The following is a 26948-nucleotide window of genomic DNA, read 5'->3' as shown; positions in this document are numbered from 1 at the left end:
GTGTGTGTGTGTGTGTGTGTGTGTGTGTGTGTGTCCTGAAGGCGCGGGGGCAGCGGCTACCCCAGGATAGCGTTCCAACCAATGAGAGGAGAGAGGACATCTCTGTGACTGCCTTTGGCCAGCCTCACATCACTCACCGACTGAGGATCCAGAAGAGGGAGTGAAGGAAGAGGGAAAAGAAGAGAGGAGGGAGGGAGGGAAGGAGAGAGACAGAAACACAGAAAGAACCAGAGCCAGAGAGACAGAGAGAGATGAAGGGACAAAGACACTACAGACTTAAGAACAGAGCAGCAGGCCAAACAGGCCGACTTTTGAGGGCAAGGGCAGCAAAGGGGCCTCCTGTGGATCTCAGCAGAGCATGGAACCTGCTTTCTTTCCCCTTCTTCAAGTCCTCCCTTTAGGGACAGCCAGTTTGCCTGGAGCCCGGTCTGACTGCTGGGTAGCTCAGGCAGGCCACAACTGGGCAAGGTGAGGCCTCTGGGGAAAGCTGCCGAGCTGGGGCCTGTGGGTCCATGGCTTCCTCACCATGAGCTTACTTGCTCAGCAACCCTTCCTGCTCATGCTGCAGTGCAGAGGGGCAAGAGGAGGACTCGGCACTGGCCCTGACCCCCCCACCTTTGGCTACCTTGGAAAGGCTTGGTGGCTAGATCAGAGGTGGGCAGTAAATTGGATAGAGGAGAGTCCCCTTTTCTAGGAGTCCCAATTCCTCACTTCCTGTGAGTACCCCCCCCGCCCCCCAAAAAACCCCAAACTGCCCTGGGCCGCTATAGCCCGGTGCACTTCTTATCCAGCATCTACTGCCTGGAAGTCATTGCCCAACAGGACCAAATAAGCCCCGAGAGGCCCCCTGCAGTGTTTCCAACTTTGTCTCATAGGCCTCTCGGGCGCCTCCCTGGGCCAGGAGGGGCTCTGTGGAGGGTGGAACCTATCGCTGCCCCATTTGCTCAGTTGCCATCCCAGACAGAGCCAACTTTGTCCTGGGCAGTTGCCCAGTGCCTTAAAGGCCACAGGACCCTGGGGCCCTTTGCTTTACTCCTGCTTAGGCCAACACCTCATTTTTCAGATGGTGAAGTTGGCTCTGAGAGGGGCCAGGGCTTATCCTTGTTAGCACAGGAGAGTTATCACGTCATAAGAATGCAGTGGCAGAAGTGGCAGTGGGCAGGAGTCCCTTTCTCTGAAGACCTGACCTACTTCAGACAGCATTTTTCTCAGCCAGTTGGATCCTAAAGGACATTATGTAAAACTAGACGGGCCTCTAGCATGTTGGCTGGATGGAAAGGTTTATCCAGGAGAAGGCTCTGATCTCAGGAGCTTCCTTTGTTCTGGTGAGGCTTGAATTCCCTACGTCTATGTAGCATACCCCTCGTACCGGGTAAGAACCCAGGTAGTAGGCTTCCTGCTATCAACCGGGCCGCTCATTTGGGAGTTCGTAAGTGGAATCTGTGGCAGGGTCCAGCCTTTGGCTGTAGAATGAGCCATGACGGTAGGTGATTTCTAGTCCTGCGTGGGAAACATGCTGTGATTATCCAGAAAATGGCTGTGGAGCAGGGGAGTCTGCAGAGGGTTTGGTGTAAGTGGAGGTCCCTATAATTTCAATATTTATGGTGCAAACAGGGCAGTCTCTGAGCCTGGGACACTGCTCCTTTCCCTACAGTTGTTTTTCATCCTTATGCTTCAAGATGTTACACCTGGGAATCAGGAGCTGGGGCTTGAATCATGTACTTGACCTCAACAGTGAGAGCAGCTACCATTCATGGCCCTCTAACCACAAACTAAGCATGGGGCATGGGCTTCAAGATTCATCTTTCTTAACCCAGCAACCTGTGATAGCACAACTATCATCTTCATTTTCCTCAGGAGGAAGCCAAAGCCCAAGAAGCGGTGTCACTTGCCAAGGTCACACAATTGGGTCTTGCTGTGAGGGGAGCTTCAAACTCTGCAGCCTGTGCTTGCAACTCAGTCCTAGTTGCCTTTTCTCTTGTTTTTTGGTACTGGGGATTGAACTCGGGACCTTGTGCTCGCGAGGCAGGAGCCAGAACCACTGAGCTAAATCCCCAGCCCACTAGTTGCCTTTTCTAAGAAGAATCTTAACACAGACTGTGTGGTCAAACTGTCTTTCTGTTTGGCAAAGTTGGAAGATGTATGCTACCCTTTTAGGGGAAGGCCTTCAGTCATGAAATGGGAGGGCACAGTTTCTTTTTTGAAAGATGTTCAGAGCCCTGAGAAGGCAGTCATGTTCCCTGCACATCCTGGACAGGAAATTAAACAAGGCTGGTACTGAGTAAATGCAGAGATGAAGTTTACATAGCTTTTTATACAAGCCAGGGCGACTTTCCATTAACAGAGCTTTGTGTACTCATACATTTAAGTCTTTGAAAAGATTATAAAAGGGGACTTAGAGGTCCACTTTGACAGGCAGAGGTCATAGGGCTGAGACCTCAGAGTGACCTCTTTCCCATTACACAGTTGTTGAGTGACACATGTGCCTGTCTGCAGAAACCCTGAGGGAGTCGAGTCGAGGGCGCCTTCCCTGTCACAACAGAGCCATTTGGCAGCTGTTGAGTGGAAACTTGGGAGACAGGGAGTATTGGAGCCCCAGGATTTTGTAAACTGTTGTTCAGCAGCCTGTGGTGCTTGATGAAGAAACTTGTTTCTTCCAGACCCTAGGGGAATTATTACTGAACTACTTAGTGTCATACGGAAGCCAGGAGTAGAGGTCAAGGGTGAGAGGTTGCTGCTGAGGTTGGAGTTGGTTGTTCCTGCAGTGGGTGTCCCTGTGTGTGGCGGGGAGGGTGAGTTTAGCCTGCTGCACAGTGAATGCAGATAGTGCCAGTGGTGTTCTGGCTTGGAGAACTGGGGGTTTTTGTTGTTTTTTTAACCATCACCCTTGACATCACTCCTTGTTGTTGCTGTTGTTGTTTCTGCTTTTCTTTTTTTTTTTAATGGATGACTTTGACAGCTGTAGTGATTGGTGACTTAAGGTTTAAGGCTTTATTTTAGAATGACCGTTTTAAGAATGAAATAGCAAGTAGCCCAAGCCTAGCTGCTGAAGTTTCAAGGCGGCTGCAGTTTGGGTCACACAGTGGGTAACTACTGAAAGGGTGAGGTGTGAGGGAGGGATCATTCCACAAGGAGAGAGCTCACAGAGGTTGCAGGCTCCTATGACAGAGCTGTCTCTGTGGTTTCCTGGTCAGATCACATGATAACATGGAAAGTCAGTCTCAAGATGCCTGATTGTGGCTGGGGCCACCAGGGTACAGATCCACCTGCAGGCTGTAGGTGTTTGTGGGTGCTGACTCTGGTGATAGCTGACTTTGGGTGTGCCAGTTTTAGGACCAAGTCTCACTATTCACTGGTTAGTGCCTTCACATCATTCTCTTTGGTTCCAGTGCTGTATGATCTTGCCTGCCTCAGACTCAGCAATGGAGATGGGCAGCAGGGCGGGCAGGGGGAATGTTGTTCAGACAGTGAAGAGACCCTATCCCCAGCAACACTGATGGAGAACTACTTCCTTTTGAAAGACCTGAGACTTGGTAGGACTTGCAGGGCCAAAGAACTTATTGAGAAAGAGGTTGTTTTTTGTTAGATTGTGTTTCCTAAAATTTGCATAGCTCAAGTGGTACCTGCATCTAGTGTTAAATATCAGTGAATCAATCACACAATGGCTAAGTTTCTGTCTTCATCTGTTTTTCTTATTCTTATCATGGCAAGGAGACAATTCCAGTCTGGTGCTGTGTCAGTCCTGGTCCTCCAAGAAATGTGTATATGAGAAGAACTGGGCAAAATACCTGAGTGATAAGAGGCACAGGAGCAAGAGGCAGTAGGGAGAGCCTTCAGATGGCAGTGCTAATATGATCCCTGGGAGAGGAGAGAGAAAGCTGCTTGGTAAGAGGAGCTTCAAACTAGAAATGTCTCATCTGGGCCCCTTGGGGGCTCCTAAGCAAATGATAGAAAATCCTGTCAAGCAGGATGTCTGTGGGGCTTGCTGGCCCAGCATAGGGTCATCTTTCCTCTGCTCAGTCTGAGGCTTGGGGACCTTTGCAGAGGGCTGTTGAGTCTTGGAGGAAGGGGCAGGTGCCAGGGGTTGAAGTTCTCAGTAAGACTCACCTCTCCTCAGAAGTCCCCTTCCCCTATCCCTGGTGTAGTTCATCTTTTCTCCCGATCCTCTTATCAGTGGAAGAGATCTGGGCAATATGGCTACCTCCTGCTGGTTCTAACTATGTCTCTCATTCAGGGCCTTCTCAGGGTGCCAGTGGTACCCTTGGGTTTTGCCTCTGACTTTGGGTTGATGAGCTCAGGGTCCAGGAGATTGGCCAAGGCCTCATTTCTGTGGTCAGTGGTATAAGACGCATGTATGTCTTTGGGTTTTTGCTGGGCCTTCTCTCTCTTTTTGCCATCAGTATTTCTATTAGCTCAACTACTGCTCAAGCCCAGAGCTCCACTGCTGGACACTGCGGTTACAGCAGCCTCCTACCCTTTTGCTCACCCAGTGGTCCAACTTCAGGAGTAGATCTGGTTGTCTGGAAACAAGACACTGTACATCTTAGGGGCACATTATCAGAAGAAGATGCCAGAATTAGGTTTTAAAGTGCATATTTATTTAGACCAGGAAGCAGAATAAAAGTAAATTGAAAATGCAAAAAACATGACAAAGATCTCAAATATTAAATGAATTAAAACACTGTCCAGATTCTCTTCCAGAAAAGAAGGACTTAGAAAGGCATCTGGCTTAACCTTCCTAGACTTCAGGAGCTGGCCTGGGAGGCCAGGGAATGACCCAGGGGACCTGTAACTGCTCCCATAGCTAGGAGCGGCATCAGCTAGGAAGATTGGTCTGGGCCATCCAGAGGCTATAGTGTAGATGAGCCAGGCCTGGGATTAAGCCAGGCAGGGGATAGCAGGTGGTGCAGGCTGGAGCTCTCTGTTTCAGATTCTTCTTCTGAGCTGGAGGCCTAGATGGGTAGTTAGGGCCTGACATCCTTCTTGGGATTAGGCCTGTCCTACATGGATAGGCCTCTCCTCTTTATTACCCCAGCCCTCGTGAAGACCAGACCAAGCCTAAAATACCTGTATTTACCAGAAAGCTCTTCCTTCTTTATGGAAACCCTTTGGCTGACCTGGCCTCCTGTAGAGCCTGTCTTCATGGGCACCGATCTCATGGTTACTTCTAATGGGAGGCTGACCTAGGAGAGTCGTCCTTTGGATTCACTCTTTGTGCCACTGACAATACAGGGAAGGAGTCCATCCCTGACTAGAAAGAGGAAGAAAATCCAAGTTTATAAAGCTTGAGGGCATATTCCTTCAGGGTTTGGAATTATGGGTTTTTTTCCTTCCCAAAGTTGAAAAAATTCAATAATTTGTTTTCTCTTCCATAAAGCTACGATTGGCCCTCTGCATCTACATTGGCAGATTCAACAACTGTGAGTCAAAAATATTCAGAATGAAAAATTGTACCTGTTTTGATGTATATGGACTTTTTATTCTTATTAAGTAACTGATACAGTAAAACTTCTATTTACATAGCACCCACATGGAAATAGGTATTATAAGTAATCTAGAGATAATTTGGAGTAGACAGGAGGATACAAGTAGGTTGGTTATATGCAAATACTACATTTTATGTAAGGAACTTGGGTATCCTTGGATTTTAATGCCCTAAGGGTTCCTGGATCCTCTGCCCCCTGCAATAATGAGGCCTGACTGAAGAATCCCAATTCTCCTAGATTTGGTTAAATTCCTTCCTGCAGCCAAGCCAGTCACATCCTACTCCACACCTTCCTTTTGGGCATGGCCTGGGGGCAGCTCTTATGTCTTTATTGGTGACCTGGCAGTGTCATCTTCCATGGATCACAGCTGGTTGCTCTTAGGTGTGTGAGCAGGAGAAGGGCCTCCTGACCAGAGAAGCAGCACAGTGGTCATTGGAAACCTGAGAAATGATCCCTTTTGTTCTATTACTGCTTGACAGGGAGGGAGGGAGGGAGGGAGGGAGGGAGGGATGCATAGGCCCATGGCCTGGTTTGTGAGGAAATGTGAAAAAAGTTTTGAGAGAACCGAAGCTGTCCTTTAAGTGGCATTTTAAAATGTAAATTGGAAACTCCATTAGCATTGCCATTTTATGCTGAGGCAATAGAAATTCATCATTCTCCTCCCCTCAGGTTTCTACATGAGATATTAGGTTGTCTGGATCCTGGAAACTGTCCTCTGGGAGGCACATGTAGTCTCCTGCTCCCCACTCCTTCTAGGGAAAGGGCTGCTTCTACTCTGGCCCTTAGGAGGCAACCTGCAGGCTCCTGTCTGGTGGATGGCAGAAATGGGCTGGATGATATGGAGCCATTTGTCCCTCTTAGAGAAAGCCTTTAAGTTTGTACTCCCCCAGAGCTGGTGCCAGTCTTCAATGAACAGGTGGAACCACAGCAGACACTTGGGGGTGTTAAGGACATTTCAAGATACGACAAACTATCATCTAACTCTGGTCTCCTGTTCCTGAATTTGCCTACCCTGGTAGAAAAAGCAGTGTCCAGCAGATCTCCAGTGGGGGCTGAGGGACTGGAGGTAGTGGCCTCCACCACTGACTGGACCCCCGGTTTCTCCTCTTGGGACCTCCTCTACCCTGGCCTCTTGGAATCACTGGTTATACTTTTGTTTCTTTGGTACTGGGGATCGAACTCGGGACCTTGCGCTTGCAAGGCAGGCAGACTGGTTGTACTTTTAAAAATTCAGGTTTTGGTCCCACTCCCCAAGATTCAAAGCTGGCATTTGGAGTTGCAAGTGGGTTTTTCATTTGTGTTCATGTGCATGTACACATGTGTAGGTATATGTGACATTGTCGGGTATTAACCAAGGCATTCCCTGCACTTGCTGATACCTGTGATCCTGCCATGTAGCTCAACAGCAGCTGGACTCCCCAACCTTAATTGCCTCAGGAAAGGGACAACACTGTAACACTCAGCTATCAAAGGAGTAAACTTTTAGCTTTTGTCTTTCAAAAGCCTAGGCTGAGATTTGGAACTAGACGTGAGGAGCAAGGGCAAGGTCATGGCTAGCCCATATGGCACCTGTGGGTGAATTAGGGAAAGGCCCTCTTCTCCTTGCCCTACTTTCCAGCAGGACACTTTGTGCAGAGCAGGTTGAACACTGTTCAACCTAATGTAGCAGCCCTGAGTAAGGCAAAATTTTTCATCCTTAAGGTAGAAATGATCTTTCTGATCTTGGGGGGCAGGGTAGAGTGGAAGGCAAGGAGAGTTGGTAGGGAGATAAGGAGACCCTAGAACAGGGATAGCAAGGCTTTTAGAGCTTTCACGATACAAAAAGCTCGCTGTGGCTTGGGTGCCATAGGTTCACCACCACTGCTTTAGAGCTTAGTGGGTCCCTGAGAATGGACTATGGGATTCTCTTCCTTAGGAGAGATCACAGAAACCCAGATTGTCTGGGGAATCAGGATTCAGAGGGAGATAATAAATACCTTTCTTAAGTAGAGGTCCATAGAGACAAAAGCCCTCAGAGTGTAGGTGGCTCCCCCAACCCAGTAGGTGTGAGGTAGTAGGATCATTCCTTCAAACTCACCTGTGTGTACATGGAAGTGCTGAGAGCCCACAGAAGCTGCTTCTGGTTTCAGAGGGGTTTGGAGTCACAGGGCTTCTGAGTTAGTGCCCCGAGAAGGGTAAGAAGCAGGTGAGTATTTCTGATGGAGAGGAGAGTGTGCCCCAGCAGTCTGCAGAACTGGCTTATAGAAAGCAGACTGGACAACAGGGCTCTGTGGATGCCAGCACACACAGAGCAGGCTGTGGGTGGGATCATGCCTGCCTCACCATGCAGATGTCAGCACAGTGCCTGGAAAGTGAGTGTGGGCATTTTGGGCTAAGCTGAGATTTGTAGCCCTCAGAGGGATGGAGCCTGCCTGAGAGAGACTGACAGGGAAAAGAGCCTTCCATATCCTACCCTCTTGAGTGTGTAGATTAACATTTATATAAATATGCAAAGAAAACCACAAACAAATACCCCTTAGTAGTTATTTTTGGGTGGTTGAATTAAAGGTGATTATCATTTCCTTTTTGTGAGTGCTGTGGTTTTTGAAAATTTCTCCAGTGACCATGGTTTACTTTGTAATGAGAACAATATTTTAAGAAACAGTATAAAACAAGACAGCAAAAATAATTTATTTTGTTATTTCTATCCCTCTGTGTCCTCCTTGCTTAAGTGCTTCCTCACCTCGCTTCCTCTGGACCCTCTGGCTGCAGGAAGCAGGGGCCTGGCACCTGCTGGGGCTGCCAGGAAGGAAGGCTGTGAGCCCCAGTTCACCATGACAGTGACAGTCAGGTCACAAGGAATGATTTTCCATCCTCTCTGTGCCCACTTGAAAGTACAGCCAGGGAAGAAGAGAAATTCATTTTTGGCTTGGGGAAATGGTCTCTCCTCTGGCCACGCAGGCGTGTCTGGTGGGGTTCTGCTGTGACAGAGGGAGAGTGGCTTAGACTGTTTCATATCCAAGCTCCCAAAGCAGCACCCAAATAGTTTGGCAAATTCTCAAAATCCGCTTCCCTGGCCCCGTGGAGCTCTTACTCAGAGCATCACTCTGAATCATGACAGAGGAAAATGCCCACCCTCAGGGTCCCACTTGAACTATTTGGAGAGAAAGAGGAAAGAATGACAAGCCAGCGGGGCCCCTTTAAGGAATCCCCACCTGGGAGGGGATGGGGATGAAAATAGAACCAGGGAGCCAGGAGGGGGAGGTTTAGTGGGCTGGAGGGAGAAACATACTGATTATTAAAGAGTGAATTACCTGGGTCTAATTATGAATGTGCTTAAACAGCACATTTCCTCCTGCTGCAGATCGGAAGTGGCTCAGTTTTAGTCACAGAGAGTACAAAAGGGTGAGAGAGGTAAAAAGTAAATCTCCAGTGCAAGGAGCCTGCCCCAGGGTCCCTCCTTCCCCCCTCTGTTGCTAGTCCACATTACTCATCCTAGGAAGAGGAGCAGACTCCCTGGCCTCCACCAGCCCTGTACTTAGCCTGACTGGAGCTTTTCACCCTGCCATCTTTGTCACAGCACCTGCTAGCACGATGGGACGAGGCCTCACCTCTCCCAGTGGTCTCAGGCCAGGACACCTTGGCAGCTTGATGGCAGGTTGTCTGCTTCAGGCCTCTGCTGTCTGACACCTGGTGAGTTTTGAGATTCTGGGACAGAGGGGAGTGGAGCTTGCCCATGCCCCAGTACATAAATGACATTTTTTCCCCTTTGAGAAACAGGAGAAAATTCCAACTCTACCCTGGACCATTGTTAGAGTGTTTGCGGTCCCTTTACTGTGGGTTTTCACTTAATAGCAATACTGTGTGTTGATGGAGAAACAGCGTGGCCTAAGAGGGAGTTATTCATTCATTTCTTTTTTTCTTGCTGCCTCCAATGCTTAAGGCTTCCTTATCTTTTCTCCACGCCCAATTCTCAGTAGTCCTTCTGAAACTGGATCAGTCTCACCCCGAGCTAGCTAGAGCCCTGGACCAGGCTTGAAGTCAGATCTCATTTCTACCACCCACCCTTCAGATGGCCTGATAACCTGCCATCCAGCAGGGATGTCTCTGGCAGTAGTGCTCAAATATGCTGTAGCCATGTAAGTTCTACCCTGCCTCTGGGTCTACTTTAGCAATACATGTCCTAGGAGATTTTAGGTAGGAGGTCCCAGAGCACATTGGGAAATACCCTTCAAGAAGCACCCCTCCTCCCCAGGCTGCCTACCAGGGACAGTGTTTCTATATTCATTGCCCAGGCTAAGAGCTGTCCTCCTATTCAGTTCTTTTAATTTCGCATCCACTCTGCACCCAGGCTTTTTGACCTTTCAGTTTATAGGGAGTCCCACTCAAAGCGACACCCACTCTACTTAAGCTCTTTCTATGACATGGGGTTAATGAAACCTCCCCTGCCCAGCTCACTGAGTTGTTTTAGTTAAATGAGATAGAGGTTATGAAGGCACTAGATAGTGTAAGATTGGAAATCTAAGGGGGTGTTATCGTTGTCCACTGGGCAATGTTAGTTGGCTTTTTGTTACTATAATGAAATATCTTAGATGATTAACTTATTTTTTAAAAGGTTTACTTTGGCTTATAGTTTTGGAAGTTCCAGTCCATGAATGATTGGCCCCATTTTTGGGAGTCCTGTGTCAAGTCAGCTTATCATGGCAGGAGCATGTGACAGAACAATACAGCTTACATCATGGGCCAGGGACCAAAAGGGAAAGTATCAGGGACCAGGTCCCACCATCTTCTTTGAAAGCATGCTCTCAGTTATCTTCAGAACTTCCACTATGCCACTTTCCCTAAAGTTTCTAGCACCTCCCAGTAGTGCCACCCTGGGAACCAAGGCTTTAACACATAGACCTTTGGTGGATTTTCACCATCCAAACTGTAGTAGGCAACAATCTACCAATTTCCTTGTGACATCTCCTCTGTATCACCCACCACTCTTATTAAAATCTCATCAACCTACCCAACTGTTCCCAGGCTCATTTCTTTCTCTCCAGTGAGACTATAAACCCCTCAGGGCTAAAGCTTATGGAATCCTTCCAGTCCTCCATGCAATGCAGTATGTGAGCTGAGGTGAACACCAAATTGACCGGCTGCATTCAGCTTGTTCAAGAAAGTGTGCATCCCCCTGTAAAATGGGCTAAATTATTTGAGGGAGGGAGCATGAAGAGGTTCTGTTTGTGTCTAGAAACAAGACAGAGGGGCACAGCTAGGGCACACCTGGCTAAGCTGGAAACCATGATTGTAGTTTTATTAACACCTGCTAACTTGCACTTGTTGAATACTGTTGACTGAAGCTCAGCCATATAACTCAGGAGTAGATCATTCTTTTGGGATGAATGGGTGAGATTACTCTCCTACAAATGGGCTGAATATGTCATCAAAAATTCCTGGACCATCACACAGCCCCTTCGTTTTAATTTTCTATTACTCTGTAACAAACCACCCCAAACTTAGTGGTCTAAAGCAACAACACTTTATTATTTCTCATGGTCCTGTGGCTGACAAGGCTCAGCTGAGTGGTATTCTGCTTCATATGGCTGAATCACTCAGCTGGAGGCTTGAGTAGATTGGAAAGTATAAGAGGCTTCTCATCCTCTGAGGTTTCTCTCCACATGTCCTCTCTGTATTCAGTAGTCTAGATGAGCTTCTGAGTTCTAGATGGCAGCTAGCTGCTGTGAGATGAGCCCCAGTGGGCATGTGCTTATCAATAATGTTCATGAATACTTGCTAATGCCTTATTGGATAAAGCAAACCATATGAGAGGAAATACACAGGGCATGAGTACCAGGAGGCATGTATCATTAGAGCCACAGATGTAACAATTCACCACAGTCATATTTTCCTTCTTTTCTTGCAAAGTCATCCAAACACTTTACAGAATAGCAGTTATGTTTGTGCTATTTGTGTTTTCATTCTGGAGCATCTGCCCCAGAACATTGTCTTTCAACTGGGACCTAGTGTAGCTGGCTCTGCCATTTCTTGTGCTTGGAGTCCTGTGGTATGTTTTGGGGGAGGTTGCACAGGGTCAGCTGCCAGCTGCCAGCTGCCATCTACTCTGTTCTGTGCCTGTTGTTGTTTGTATCTCTGGGTGACCACTGCATGTAAGGAAGAGACACTGAGTCCTGGGTCATCATTTGTGTGTGTGTGTGTGTGTGTGTGTGTGTGTGTGTGTGTGTGTTTCTTTTCATCGTCCAGTGCCCTTCTATGATGCTGCCTTTTGCTCAGTGATTTCTGGTGTGGCCTCCAGTGAGTCCTATAGGAGTCCCTGTCCATAATGAAGATTAAACCACTGATATCTCCTCCATATATCCTTGAATTGCTTCCAGATCTCTGCCACTAAGTGGACCTATGTGAGAGCACATACAGGGTACACTTTCATTTCTCTTCTTCTGTTGTGCCTGTATTTGGATACAGTCCCGAATGGATCCCATCCAAACCTCTGTCCTTGTCTCTGTCCATGCTGTGGAGCACCAGAACAACGAGCCATGCACCATCAGCTTGAGAAACACTTTTAATCTCTTCCTGTGCCCCTTGGGTAGGTGCACACACAGGCTGGGTATCAAATGACAATTTCCCTGGTGTCCTCACACATCTGTGTTCTTGTCTTGAACTGTTAGGTCCCTTTTCCAGAAAGTGTCCATTTCACCTCAGGCTGACTCTTTCATGTCATATTCAGGCTAAACTGAATTGTATTTAAGAATCAAGAAAATGGCGTTTTACCCTTTGGGAGGAACATTGGAAATCTATGCAAAATGACTAGAATATTTACCTATGTAATCCTCTCCCTGACGAGTTAGCTCATTGGAAATCACTCACCTCTGAGGTCCTACTTGGAGACAGGCTCAGGAGTCCCAGGACACAGAAAAACGTCTGTGTATCTCTGAAGGAGAAATGTCATGAGATGATACCCCCATGGCCTTTGCTGCAGCAGAGAATATGCATTCTGTTCATGCTGTTGGTGATCGACAGTGACAATGCTGAGGCTCTTCACATGAAATGGTGCTGTCTGAAGAATCAGCCTGGCCCTTAGACCGAATGCTCACCTTCAGAAGGGGGTTCCAGGCCTCGACAGGCTTTAGTGATCATCTAATTTAGTTTTGCAGATTGGGAAGAAACCAGGGGCTCGGCTTTGCTGGAGTGTCCGTTCTAAGATTGACTTGAGCCAAGCATGAGACCCTGGAGCTCTGTCCTGTTCTATCATTGAAATGACCAAAAGAGCCATTTTGGTTTCTCCACAGGTTTAAGGTGGTCACTGCTCTCCTTCTCAACATCAGAAAAGCCTGCAAGTCAGTGGTGCAGCTGTGGGAATTCATGCTGGTCCTGCTAATCTATGCTTGTGGAAACCAGCAAAAGTCCCCATAATCCAGTATTGAGTTGTATTTACGTAGCTGGAATAGCCATGTCACCAGCTTGTACCTACAAAAAGCTGTATATTTCCTATTTATAGAAGCAAGCTCACCAGCCAGAAATCGGTCCTCTTCAAACTGTCTACTGGTTATTTCAGGTGTCTCTGAGGGATGACCCTGTAAACTTGCTCCATCTCTCTGCTTTGCCTCCCCTTTGGTCTCCTCCTTGACCTCTCTGTTGGCTGCCTCTATAACTTGAGAGTTGCTTCACTGGGTCTACTGTCCCTCACATGCCAGTTACAGAGCCTTCCAAAGCCAGGGAAGAGCAGAAGACTGTTCTTTCCCCCCTTGTCCTGAGAGGCATGTTTCCCCTGGGCCTCGGGCAGCCCTGCCTGGTCCCACAGCCTGGTAGATTCTCTCTTGAGAAGCTAGACTGGGCCTTCTCCATTGTTCAGAATCTCACCATGATTCAAGGAAAAGAGCCTTGACAGATTCTGGGCTTGTTGTCTCTAACCACAGAAGCTCAAAGCCAGACTCGGGAAGGGTGGGAAAAAGAAGTTAGTGTCATGTCAGTGTTTATCAGGACTTGGAGGAGATAATGAAAGAAACTCAATGCAAATTAGCTTAAACAAAAATGAGGTTTATTTGGTGGTGAACCATGTAGTCATGTGGAACAGGCCACCAGATCTGAGGAAGAGCTGTAGGAAGCAGAGCATCAGGGTTGGGCTTGACCCAGGGTCAACATTATGCTTCATCTGCCCCACCTCCCTTCTTTCTTCTCTTTTCGTCTCCTATTTCTCATTTACAAATAGTCCCTCTACTTGTGTCAGTACTGGGGGAGTGGCCCTCTGGCTGGCTGCCCTGGGCTTAGGTGCTAGCCTCTGTCTGGGAAGGCTGAGATCTGCTCACAGCCAGAGTCTCTCAGTGCTCTCACCTTAGCCTCTGCACCTGCCATCTCTGCTTCTCCAGGGATGGAAGTGACACAGCCTGGTGAAGTGTTATCTACCCTATCCATGTCTGGACTTGCCTTCAGAGGCCTGAATGTCCTGTTAAATTTTTATTTGGCATATTTAAGTTGCCTCCTTTTGTTTTCTGTTTTTCCCAACGTGGTCCCCACCTGCTATTAACCTGGGGGCAGTGAAGGGTTGGTGGCCCAGCAGGCAGCTTCTGGCTATCAGTTGCCCCCAGAACACATGGACCTCTGTCAGCCAGTGTGGCTGATATTGCAGCCATGTCATGGCACCAATCTTGGCTATTTGACCCAGTTATTACTTAGGTATTCTGAGGACCTGAAATCTGTACTTTTAAAAGTTACCATCACAAAAGGATACTTTGCCCTGCCTTGGCTGGGGAGGCCCCTCCCTTCCTCTTCCTCGTCCTTCCCAGGTGTGCAGCAGAAGCTGGCTGCTCTGGAGTCTTTCTGGGTGCCACAGGAGATGGCCCAGCTGGTCTCTGGCTGACTCCAGCAGGGCCAGGCAGTGCAGAAATGCGAATCTAGCATTGACCCTTGTTTCTGCCAGCATCAGAGAATTCCTCTTCCATCTAGCTCTCTTTACCAGCTGCCCTGGCAGCTCTGTGCTCATGACCTGGTCTATTTCTCTCCTGCTCCAGTCTGAGAAAAGCCTTTCTGTGTAGAGGAGAGCCCTCTGCTTCTTTCTCACCATTTTTCTCAAACTTAGATTCTTCTCTCAGTCCTTCTTCCCCTTCTCTAAAGACCGAGGCCTTTGGAAACCAGAGCCCACACACCTTGATTTTTCCTTTCACTATGTCATTCCTTCCCTGAAACAAAGGGCATAGGACACTGGTGGCGAACCCATGGCATGTGTGCTGCAGCGGGCTGTATGTATCACTGAAAGCTCTAAAAGGTTCCCCATCCCTGGGATAGGATATCCTAGATGCTTGCAACAGGAAACAGAGGAGAAATATCAGGCCCACAGTCAGTGGGAAGGTGTTTTCACAGTGCATCCAGCCCAGGTGGGCTTCCTCCCAGGACCCATGAGGTTGGACTCGCCTTAGGAGCTTTCTATGCCTGGGAGTCCAGGGTGGAAGCAGTTTTACAGCCTTCTTGACCAGTGTAAGTTGATTTACATTCACATGACTCTCCTGAAGTCCTTTCCCCCTCAGATTTTCATGGTGCCAGGGATGAAGGGAAGAGTTGGATAAACATAGAATGGAGGCGTGTCTGCCTGCATCAGCAGCCTGCCAGCCCTTGGAGCCTCAGACTGCGCTTCTTATAAGTGCTAAGGAGCCCTTGGCAGTGACACGACAGGATCACTTATACTAAGGGGTCTTGGCCTCTCCCGGAAAGTGTCTGGTCACAGCCTTCCCAGGCCGGCAGCCATGCAAATAGCTTTCTTGGTGTTGGACTGTACCAGGGAATCTCCCCAGTCTTGGATGTGTCTGGAGATTTTTGTCTTGGGACCTTGCCAGGAGGGAAGAAGATAATCTTCAATGTACAAAGACAGCCACTGTGCCTTTTCGAATGTGTGAGCACATGCGCATCAGCAACAGCTCTGGAGGCTAATTGGGGCTTTTTGCCTGGGAAGTGTCAATAGGATTGTTGAATCCCATTAATTGTCATGATTGGAAGGTGACAACTGATTGGAGAACTCTGCTTAACCACCAGTTACCCCTGAAGCCTGGCAGGGGCTGCCACTCGAGTTCCTTGGGCAGGAACAGGGTGCTGCATTGAGAAAGGCAGTGGGGCCTCCTCCCAGAATATGGTTAGAAGGGAAAGGGGGCTACATGGTTCAGCCACAGCTGGGCAGGGGAAAAGTAGGGGATGACTTGTGTTTTCTGCAAACTCCTGGAGTTTTTCGGGACCCAGAGGTGCTGTCTGAAGGAACTTCAGAAAACATGGGCCAGAAGGGCCCAGCATGACTCACTAAATACCCGCTCTTAGGCTCTGTGTCAAACATCAAGAGCAGACTTGACTCCCCCACCCTTTTCATGGGAGTTCTGGGGACCGAACATAGAGGGTACTTAGCTTTTATTTTATTTTATTTATTTTTTTGGACACAGTCTCACTAAGTTGCCCAGGCAGGCCTCAAACTTGCAATCCTCTTACCTCAGCCTCTCAGTGTGCTGGGATTACAGTTGCACTACCATGCTGCACTGTGACCTGGACCCCTCCCCCCATGGCTCTTTTCCATAAGCAGTGGAGTCAGCACTAAGTGCATAGACACTACATGCATACATTGAAGTCACGGGTGGAATGATGACAAGTGTGTAGAGCTGCAGGGGACAGGAGGGGCTTTGGAAGTATGTATGTCTCAGGGGAATTTTGTGGTTTTTTTTCAGGGAGGGCCTGGGCCCGCCCTTTCTCCTCCCTATTTGTCCTTGAGTCCCACTTAGGTTCCATTCCTCACTGTATTGTTTGGTGTCTCCAAAATCTGCCTTCCTTGCCTGGTTAATTCAATGTGGGCCAAGTTCATGGGGCATATGAGGGTAGTTGTCTGTGCCTGGAAAATCATTAAGCTCCAGGCTAATGTGCTTTGCAAGCCCTAAGTTCCAGGCATCTCCAGCAGCACTCCACATCAGGAAGGTCCCTACCTTGTCTTTTCCACATCAACTTGACAGCCATGTGTCCATTCCTGGGCTACATTCACTTTCCAGTCATGGTGTTAAAAGCCAAATTGGATGGTGCTGATTTTCTTTTCCTGTTTCAATTACTTAATGTGACTTCTGTTCTTTTATCTCTGTAAGGAGCAGACTTGAGACTCAGGTTTGATAGGGAAAAGGTGCCATATGGCTTGAAAATGGGGTTGCCAACTGTTTCTGGCTGAAGGCAGATAGAGAAATTGAATAATGCATCTCAGAAGTGTTTATTAGCATTCTGATGAAGGTAAGTGGGAGATCTGAAAGGAAATCTTCTAAAAATGTTGGTAATTTATCCTCCAGGAAAATCAATTGCTCTTTCTTCAAAGCGCATCAGCCTCTCTGTTCAGAGTCCAAAATTGGAAAGGAACTCTACTGGACCCATATGGACTACTCCCATTTCCTGGAAGGGACTGAGTAAATAAATATCTGCTGAAGGAGTTCATTCCTCTGGTGGGCTCATGGGTCTGTGGGAAGCTGCAGAGATGTGCCATCACCAAGAGCTAGCACACAATCTGAAATCTACCTATGCCTGATCACCCCATGGACCCCAGGTTAAAAACTCCTGGACCAGAGTTTACATCTGTAAAGTGCCCTGCACATGCCAATGCCCAAACAGGTACCCACTAGATGCTGCTATTTCCCTCTTATTTGAGCCCTGGGTGGTGGTACAGATGGGGCTGCAACTTCTTCTCTGGTCACCTATCTCAGTGGCCAGGGGCCCAACAAATGTTGACTTTTTCTATCCAGAAATTGGTCAGATTTGGCAAAACTGGGACTGTATCACTTATAGCAACAATCAGCTAGGTTGAGCATCTGGAATGTACTTTAGGGAGGGCATGATGGTCTGGTTTGTCACAGCTTGTCCCCACCCTCCTCAATACTGGGACCAACTTCACTTATTTTTATCACTTCACCTGACTCTTCTTTTCTTATACTTGCATTAAGTAAAAAGCCTTTGCCATTGAAGATGTATTGTATATCTTGAAATACAAATTGTTTCTCTATACATATACATACAGATGTTCTCCAACTTATGGAGATATAATAAGCTCAGCATAAGCTGAAGATATTGTAGGTCAAAATGCATTTAATGCACATAACTTATGGAATATCATAACTCAGCCTCACCTACATTTAATGAGTTAAGAAGTCTTACATTAGCCTACAGTTGAATAAAATGATTTAACACAAAGCTGATTTTATGATAAAATGTTGAATATCTCATGTAATTTATAGAATAACTATCTAAAAATGCTGGCTACATAGTGCACTGTAGAGTGTTGGTTGTTTACCCTTGTGATTTCTTGGCTTCCAGGGAGGTGCCACTGCTCAACAGCCTGAGTGTATTGCACTGCATATCAATAGCCCAGGAAAAGATTGAAATTCAAAAAAGGAATGGTTTCTGTTGAATAGTATCACTTTTATATTAGTGTAAAGTTGAAAAGTAATTAAGTCAAACCATCATATGTCAGGGACCATCTGTACATATATACCTATATATATATGCTTACAATTATGTGTGGGAGTATGGTGTACATACATATATGTGTATATTATGTGTGTATAATTTTTTTCTTCCCTTTGTAGGGCATCTTTGAGATATTTGATTTTGTAACCCTAACACTCCTCACAGGGCTGTTGTGAAGATTCAGCAATCTGATGCATACAAAGCCCTGAGCACAGTGCCTGACACAATAAGTGTTCAATGCCTGACCAGCGTCACAAGTGTTTTCTTGGGACCAGTGGACTCTTCTGGAATACAACGGCATCTTCTTTGGCCTGCTCAGAATGGGAATTGTTTGGGACTGGACGCCCTCTGGTGGCTGTTCTTCCCACTCACATGCAGGCTCCTTCAGACGAGTTTTGGGGCTCTTTCCGGGCACCCTTCCCCTCCCTCCTTCACATTGGAGGAGATGGGCTGGGAGAAAGCTTTCCATCTTCTTCCCCATTTTCTTTGCCTCTTACCTGACCTTGATGAGGCTAGAATCACTAGATCTGGGTATAGGCAGAGGAGCTTGGCAGTGGAGTCCGGACCCCGTAACTTTCTGGGGTCTTGGCTGTGAGGGTCTCTCGTGGCTGTTCCCTCTCCTCCCAAGTTATCCCTGGCTCAGGGGTTCGCAAGTCCACCTCCAGACAGGGCGCAGGATACCCCCAGTAGCACATCCACAGAGATCCCCCAGGCTCTTATGAGGTAATTTTATTTCTTTCCATTTTAGGTAAAAATAGTAAATACAAGATAATCTTAATAAAGGTAAAAATACATCATTTGGATTTTCTTGTTCTCTAAACAGTGCTACCTACAGTACAATTTTTGATTTAGGATTTTTATTTTTTATTTTTTTTATAAACAAATAGAGCTATTTTGCTATTAGGCTATCTGTGTTCTCATCTGGCACTTAAGAATAGATCACAGGTCACCTCCCGGTTCTGGCTGGATGTGGGGGTAGGCGGGGAGAGTGAGAAGGACTTGGGATGAGGAGGTTCGACGTCCCAGGAACAGGCAGAGCTATGGTCCTATGTGCGGTGGAGGGCATACATGTGCATCCAACATGGCCCTTTCCTGCTCCAGCCACAGGGGTGTATTTCACTGAGGTTGGACTGAACGTTTCACAAGTGTCACTTCCTCCCCTCCTCTTACCCACCAATCTAGTTGCACAACAGTTCTGGGTCCAGGCAGGCTCTTGGGGTGCAGAGTCAGTGATGTGCTCGAGACCGAGCCAGTAGGTCCCCTTGTATCCTAGAGGAGTGGGCTGGGGCCCTTCCCCACCAGGCAGTGCTGAGGGCCAGGGCATCCAGCCTGGCCTTGGAATGCTGGTAGAAGTCACAGATGCCCACTGGGCTGCTAAATGTCTTTGCCCTTATTCACCCTCAGGTGGTCTTTGTTTAAGTTCTTTCCAAATTTCTCACTGAGCTGTTGGATCAGGTCTGCCAGCTCCCCTGTAGCTTGGGATTTCTCTTCCAGAAGCTCATAGCGCAGGCTGGAGATATCTTGCTTGATTTCCTTCAGCTCCCCTGCAAGGACAGATGAGCGTTTGCTGAGTATGATCAAGGAGAAGGAAGGGGCTCGTCCTACATGCACTGAGTCCAGTCCAGAGGGGTACAGTTGAGGTGGTGGGTACCACCTAGCTTTCTACCACCAAAGAACACATCCATTCAAAACCCTCTTCCCCTATCCCTGGAAGCCTTTCCCTTAACAGTTCTTTCTTTTTTTTTTTTTGGTACCAGGGATCAAACTCAGGTCCTTGTGCTTGCGCAGCAGGCGGTGAAACCACTGAGCTCAATCCCTGGCCCCCTTTCCCTTAACAGTTAAAAGCAGGTATGGAGATCTGGGCTATGAACTACGTCTAGTACCTGCTTTGTGTGGTAATAGTTAGAATGTTGGTCTGGGAGCCATTAAGGGCAGATTTGAAGACTAAGCAGCAACCTCATTAACTGGAACATTTATTTTCATGACACTTTATGTTTTATTCTGTTGATATTTGCAGAGAAGAGAAACTCCAAGTGCCCAAGAGAATGGCTCAGCACACTGAATGCTTGCATGAGGCTGGCCAGCCAGCTCCCCAAGCTGGTCTACTTAGCTCAGTAAGCCACATAGCCACACTGATTACCTGCTGCCTCACTGCCTCACTGTCGCCTGCTGCCATGGCCTCTCATGCCAGGGACTACCACGGGGGACTTTCACTTTTTTATTTCCATAGTGAGCCATGAAGTCCAATGAATCAGGGGCACAAGAATCTTTTTATTAACCAGAGTCAAAAGACCCTTTTCTGATTCCAGAGGTACAGGACTTGACTAAGGTGGAATGTATTGCTTGTGGAAATATTATTTATTCATATCTATTTCTAGGTATGCTTTCCATAACCAAAACACAGAGATCTCAAAGGTATGGTTTGATCCATTTTGTAAAGTGCAAACCCTCCCTGTTTATTTTCATCAAGTGCTTCACTGGTCCTGTTTCATGGTGGTGTTTAAGTTGCATGAGAGGTGAGTATCCCTACCTTCTATATCAATTGCATGCAGGTCAGTCACAGTTCTGCACTGCTTTAGGCTGGCTGGCATGACACCTGGCAGTTTTATATTTGAGATCTACAGGTGTGTGTGTGTGTGTGTGTGTGTGTGTGTGTGTGTGTGTGTGTTGGGGGGGGGGTTGAAAGGCTGCTACTCAGCCCCAAGGCAGTGTTAGCTCAGAAGTCAGTTTGGTCACTGCTGAGCTTCAGCCTGAAAACTAGATGGCCCAGAATGAGGCACAGGGTCTCTCAGTGACCTGGTAGCCCCCATGGCTCAAGGAAGGGGGAGATTTAGGGTCTTCAGTCATGGGTGAGGCTGTTTTTAGCTACCAGATATTTGTCCTAGGTGTGTCATGAAGATCAATAATCTCGTATGAGTTAATTTGCTTTTCACATAAGAGTAATTGCTTAAAATAGACTGGAAAATACCCCCAACAGTGAAAAAACTGTACTTGGAAAACTTCAGTGTGTATGAGTCACCTGCTGCTATTACCCAAAATGCAGACCCTCAGGCCCTACCCTGGATATGCTGACTCACTAGCTCTGGGTGGGTCTGGGAGCTGCAGTTTTAACAATTGGTTCTGAGGAGAGGGATACTTAGAGGAACACTGCTGGTTATCAAAAACTAAGAAACTGAAATAGACAAGATGGGGCTGACTGGCACTAAGCCAGTGGTAGACTCTAGAAGTGGTGTGTAGACTGCTCCCTCTATGTGTGCACCCATGGAATGAAGTGTGGTCACTGGAATTCAGAGCCACCCTGAACTCAAGGCAGCCATCACTATAGAAGACACAGTAGCATCTCCCTCATCCCTGATGTCTTCAACCTAATCTCTGGTGTTTTACCTGAGAAGATGTATGTGACATGGCAAAAATGAAATAAAGGTGCAACCAGAATTAAGGTTGCTGGATTATTCAGGTGGAGGCAGTCTAATCATATCAGAACTGAAGGGGGAAGCAGAAGAGTAGGTCAGTGATAGGGATGACAGATGCCAGGCAGGCGAAGTGCAGAGAGACCTGATGAAGGCTCTGGGCTGGCTGGCAGATGGAGCCATATACATGCAGGTGCTGGAGAGTGTCCTCTGGCCTTGGGCTCAGGGCAGCCACAGCTATACTGGCAAGGAACCTCGGGTCCTTCCTCCTCTTAGAACTCTGTTCTGCCCACAGTTAACAAGTGAGGAAACTGATCTTCCTCAAGAGCCTCCAGAAAGGAACCAAGCACCCCAGCCACATCATGGTTTTAGCACCGGGAGACCCATTCCTGGCTTCCGATCTGCAGAGCTTAATGTTTTAGGGCCCCATGTTTGTGGTGATGCAATCACTTACCTTCATTGACTTCATCGTTTTCTCTGTCTACTTGGGCCTTCAGCACATATCTTTTTATGAGCCGTTTCATGATTTTCTGAAATGAGAAGTATAGAGGGGCTCAAACACACCTGACCCAGCACCTACATGGTGTAGCACAGGGTACCTCAGGAGTCAGTGAGGACTCCCACACCTGGTACCTCACTCTGGAGGGGAGCCCTGCCTAGTGGAGGAGGCTGGCCAGTCTCTGTGTTTAACCTCCCTGTCTCCCAGGATTCAGTGTCTACCTGACCCTGGGATATAAGAACAGGATACTTATTGGTGGCAGGAGGCTAAGACAAGGAGAGAATCATCTTAGTTGTACAGCACTGCTCAAGGGTGCTAGGCTGGTTCTGACCAGCCACATCTTCTTTCCTGGACATCAGTTCTATTTAAAGCAGAGAATATTGGGGAGTCTTAGCAGGCCAGCCCAAGTGAAACTGCATCCCTGGGATGAGAAATGTGCCATTAAGGAGAGGAGACTCACTTTGGTGCAGAAGTCAGGGCCAGACTTGGAGGACTGGGCTATTGTACCTTGGAAGATTCCAGCCAGAAGCAGCAGCAGTTACAGCTGGGCCTCTACAGGCTTTGTGGAGAGACCACTTCCTTCAAAATCCCACAGCCTTACCCCGTGTTGCCAGTCATGCTGGAGGAGAGGGGTTTTGCCCCCAGGTTTCATTTATTATGCAGATTCTGTATTTAAGCAAAGGAGTCACGAACAAACACTTAAGAGACACCAAGAATAAAACCAAGTGTGAGAAAGACTGCGGGAGGTGAACTTTGGATTTTGCTATGTAGTTATTCCAGGGTTCCTGAGAAATCACAGGATTTAAAAATATTCTGGAATCTGAGACTTCTGACTCTTGCTAGAGATGAATAGCTTGGAGAAGTGGGAGGGATTTCCCTGCTCCTTGGTCCTTCCATTCTGTGACATGCTCACCTGCTCACACCTAGGCAAGGGGATAAAGAAAACACTTTCTACATGGAAGAAGCCTCATCTGAATTCAGGGATCTGAATGCTTTCCCTGGTTTGCTGTGTGACCACCTGCAAGTTGCTAACTTCTCTGTGACTACAAGGCTCTACAAAAGCTTCCTGTATGTTTAAGGTAACAGAACTGGGTGCAAAGAGCTAGAGGATTCAACTCATTTTAATCACCAAGTGATAGTTTTCTCCATTCCTTTAATAGTGAAGACCTTGCTAATGTGGTGTCTCCAGATTGTGATTCCTAGACTTCTTGTGTATAATCCTGAGTTTGCTCACTCAGGCCAGCCTGCCCTTCCTCTGCTGTTGGGCCTGCATCCACCTAACGCCATGGTTCAGGTGGTGGGAACAGGTGATGAACAAGTTGCCTTCCTTCTACTCCATCTCAGACAGCCTTCATCCAAATCATGTCAGTGGTTAAATTGCAGAGCTGGATTTCTCAGGGAAATTTTTCTAGTTGGTACAGCAGATTATCTAAGTTAGAAGAATGTGTAACTTTCCATTGGACTCTATGATGCTGCTTTCACTTTTACTGGGAAAAATAGAGCAAAACCATTTTCTTCCTCTGTATCTCATGGAAAAAAACCCCCTGCAGATACCTAAGTGTCTATCATTCTTATGGAATAAGTTCAGAAATATTTTTCACTGCAAATTTTCAGGCTGATACAAGTTAAAGGAACTTAGAGTTTGTTGCTTTGTCAAGAATTAAATTTCTGGGTCCATCCATTAATTAAGAGCCTTACTGTTTGTGATGGAAACTGATAAGCCAGAGCCTGGAAGTGGAGTGGTATTGAGTCAGATGCTTTCATGGGTACAGCAGCAGTCAGTCACAGTCCTTCCTGCTCAGTGTGTGCTGTTTCAGTGAAGCATGATTAAAACGATGATTTCAAAATATTCTATGGGCAGTGTTTACTATTATTACAAAATATGCCCTGCAAGCACCTTTTGTTGTAAATAGATGGGATCCTTCTCACAGCTTCCTTCAAGTGCAAAGTAGCCCTCAGGAGGAAGGGAGGCTGAATTAAAAAGAGAGAAATGAACAAACATATTCAGGGCTTCCTATACACAGGTTGTGTCAGGCTCTTTCACAAAAAATGATCTCCCTGAATCTTCCCAGAAACTTAATGAAAAGATAATTGTTATTTCCATTTATAGTACATGAATACACTCACAAAGCCTCAAAGAGCAAGGTGACTTCTCCAAGGTCACAGAGATGGGAAGTGGCAGATCCCGGATTCGGCCAAAATGGAAAGGAAAGCAGGGCTTTGTCTGAACTTCAGAAAAGGATTAAAATCAAGCTTGTTGAAGGAATGAGATTCATTACTCATTAACTGGCTCCTATTAGCCAGGTAGGGTTTGGGCTACTTCTGAATACCAAGATATTTTATGCAGGAGGAAGCCTCACTAGGTTTCAGGGGGTGGGTGACTTCATGCAGTGGTTACTCCTTGGGAAAGAGGCTCACTGGCAGGCATTACCATGAATGCTCATGGCCCACTCTTGAGTACTGGCATGCCTGAGCTGAGTGGGTTTTCTCGAAGACCTGGGGTCCAACGGGTAGAAAAGCAAAGGTTTGCTTTTTAAGTCCTCAATGTGCATTAGAATTATAGAGGCTTCAGGTAGACCTAGATCCAGATGAGCACTGCAAATGCGCAAGAATGTCCGACCTTTCTTCTCAATCCCAAGTTATTGCCAAAGTGGCAGGGACCTTCAGGGGGAGTATTGCGATCACTTGCTGTCCTGAGAGACATCATGTCCTCTTGAGGACCCAGCTTCCTCTGCATTAGACAACTTGGAATCTGCAAGAGCAAGATGCTAGTGTTGCCCCTAAAAAGTATACAATGGTTGGAAAATCCCACAAGTTCTATTTAACTCAGATGCCATGGAAGATATCTGTTTGCAGATGTCTGTGGACATCAAAATCTTCCTTCCTTCACTATGTGGAGGAAAGTGTGTTCTGTTGTGATAAGGTTGGGGTATCTCTTTGGTCTCTTTCATAGAGTACTTTCAAGTTATGAAGAAGAACTTCGCACAAATTAATATGCCCCTGTTGGTGACAACTCTCCTGCCTAGTCCCCTATTAACAAGCACTTGGGAGGAGTATATTTAAGAATATTAACCAGGCAAAAGGAGACTCAAGTGGATGCAAATGAGCTACACAATGGGTAAAAATTGTTGCCTCACAGAGATCTACAGCCAGGGAGGAAGACACACAGTTCTCCCAGTCCAGACTCGAAGGGGCCAGGTGGGCTCTGGCTGCTGCTAGTGGAGGGGAAGGCAGAATATCCTTCCACAGGAAAGACAAAGTCTCCCCTGTGCAGCCAGATGGCTAAAGACATGGAAAAGGAAGAGAACACATACTGCATGTTGAAGATGGTCAACAAAGTAGAATCCAGAGGGAAGCATTGTTGCCACCTAGGAAGAGAGAAATTGAGGAACATTTGGAAGAGAGTGGAAAAATGAATAAAGGGTTTTGTAGATACCAGGATAGAAGAAATAAAACTGGCAAGTTTTCTATCCTATTAGCTTTGATCTCTATAGCTAACATCATCTAGAAGGGGATAAAGAGGACTCCCCACTGGATTTTGGGGGACAGACAGCATCATAAAGATTGTAGCTCGTTTGAATGATAGGCTTTGTCTGGATTCTGTTTTTTTGTGTTTTTTTTTGAGATGTAGCTTTTTTTTTGCCCATGAAGAAATGCAGCTTTCAGAGAATAGGTATATGGGGTCTGTAACTTACTCCCCTCCCCAAATTGACACAAAGTCACAAGGTAGGTTTGAGAGGAAGCACATTTTGACTATCTCACCAATGTCATGATTTTATCCCATTATTTAGTTTCAGGTCCACAGAGCCCAGATTGGAAAAGACATTGCAAAAATAAGAAACTAGTTTTTGGGGCAAATAGCAATTGAGAATCCTGGGAGCCTAAGCAAAGCAAAGCACAGAGAGCCCCCAAGTCTGTCACATTGTCTTCCTTCACAACAGAGGGTGCCACAAAACTGAATGATTGACAGGCTTAAAATAAACACTGAAAACACCCTCAATGGCAAAGACCAACAGAAGGAACAGAAGGGAAGCCAATTTACTAACTAAATGTGTCTGAAAGACCGTTGGGTCTTCTCAGGAATGCTGCAGGATTTCTTTGGAACCACAGCAGTATGAGAGGCCCAGGTACTCATTGAGATGGCAGTTCTGGTGGCAGCCTGGAGAGGAAGGGAGAGAGAATGAACCGGACCCTCATGTACTTTGCACATCTGGAACTGTTATAGAATGAAAGCAATGTGGAAGGCCCCCAAGTGGGCCCAGGAAGCAGATGGGCATCATCAGATTCCTGCTTGTATCTCTCCTTCAGTTTCTGCTGCGGCAGCTGATGATAGCCAAGGAACACAAGTGCCTCTTCCTGCTCATTGCGGTTGCCTCAGGCTTGGAAGGCTCAGACAGATCTACCCTAGAGATCATAGAACCCAGGCAAGGCAGGTTCTGAGGAAGGGTCTGGAGAAGCACTATGAAAATGGATGACAGGAGAGGGCTTCGGCTTCATGATGCAGTGAAAGACTCAGACACATCACAGTTCAACAAGATGTGTGAACAAAAGACCCACAGCCTCTGCTCCCTCAGCTAGTAAATGAGGTGAAAGAAATATGGTGAGACTATACCTGGTTAGTGTCTTGCCTGCTCCCAACGGACCATGAGGGCCTTACAAGGTTTCCTCCTATAGTGAGCACACAGAGATGGCTCAGGAAGATGCCCAGACACAGCCTAGCAGGGTGGAACAAAGTGCCCATGTGCAAATAAATGCAGAGTGCTCCTAGCCCAATTGTCCCCTCAAGTCTTTCCCTCTGATGCCTGCTGACCAGGTTTTTCATTCTTTTCTGTGACTACTATTTGAATAAGTATCTTGGAGATTTTCTCCTTGGATTCACAAAATACAAGGTGAGCAAAGCTTTCCAGAGTCATCAGTAGCGTGGAGCTGCAACCCAACCAATCTCTGTCATCACAGCAGGACTTTCGCAGGGAGATCGAAGGCGGAAGGATTCAGTTGATGATGATGGAAGACAAACAGGATTGCTCTGACACTGATTTTGAAAACAGTCTTGTTCATAAAAGATTCTTTCTGGGTACAAGACATTCACACATAATCAGTCTCCCTTTA

General features: G+C 47.0%; 1 protein-coding gene across 3 annotated transcripts in view; it reads right to left on the bottom strand.

Annotated features, from left to right (window-relative positions):
* Window positions 1–18648: 18648 nt before the first annotated feature.
* The window catches only part of Trpc7 (transient receptor potential cation channel subfamily C member 7), a 188457-nt gene continuing 180157 nt past the window's right edge, over window positions 18649–26948 (bottom strand). For all 3 annotated transcript variants that reach the window (XM_013077533.3, XM_087194729.1, XM_087194728.1), the window contains 2 exons: window positions 21795–21870; window positions 18649–19474 (listed from right to left, as the gene is read on the bottom strand). In XM_013077533.3, coding sequence (XP_012932987.2) covers window positions 19305–19474; window positions 21795–21870 — 246 coding nt within the window. In that variant the 3' untranslated portion in view covers window positions 18649–19304. The remainder of the gene's footprint in view (window positions 19475–21794; window positions 21871–26948) is intronic.

This window comes from Heterocephalus glaber, unplaced genomic scaffold (genome assembly GCF_053883595.1).
Source record: "Heterocephalus glaber isolate CG9 unplaced genomic scaffold, H.glaber_assembly_v1.0 deba00001606, whole genome shotgun sequence".
NCBI lineage: Eukaryota > Metazoa > Chordata > Mammalia > Rodentia > Bathyergidae > Heterocephalus > Heterocephalus glaber.
Note: the sequence above shows the minus strand (reverse complement) of the source record. Positions and strands in the feature narration are given on the sequence as shown.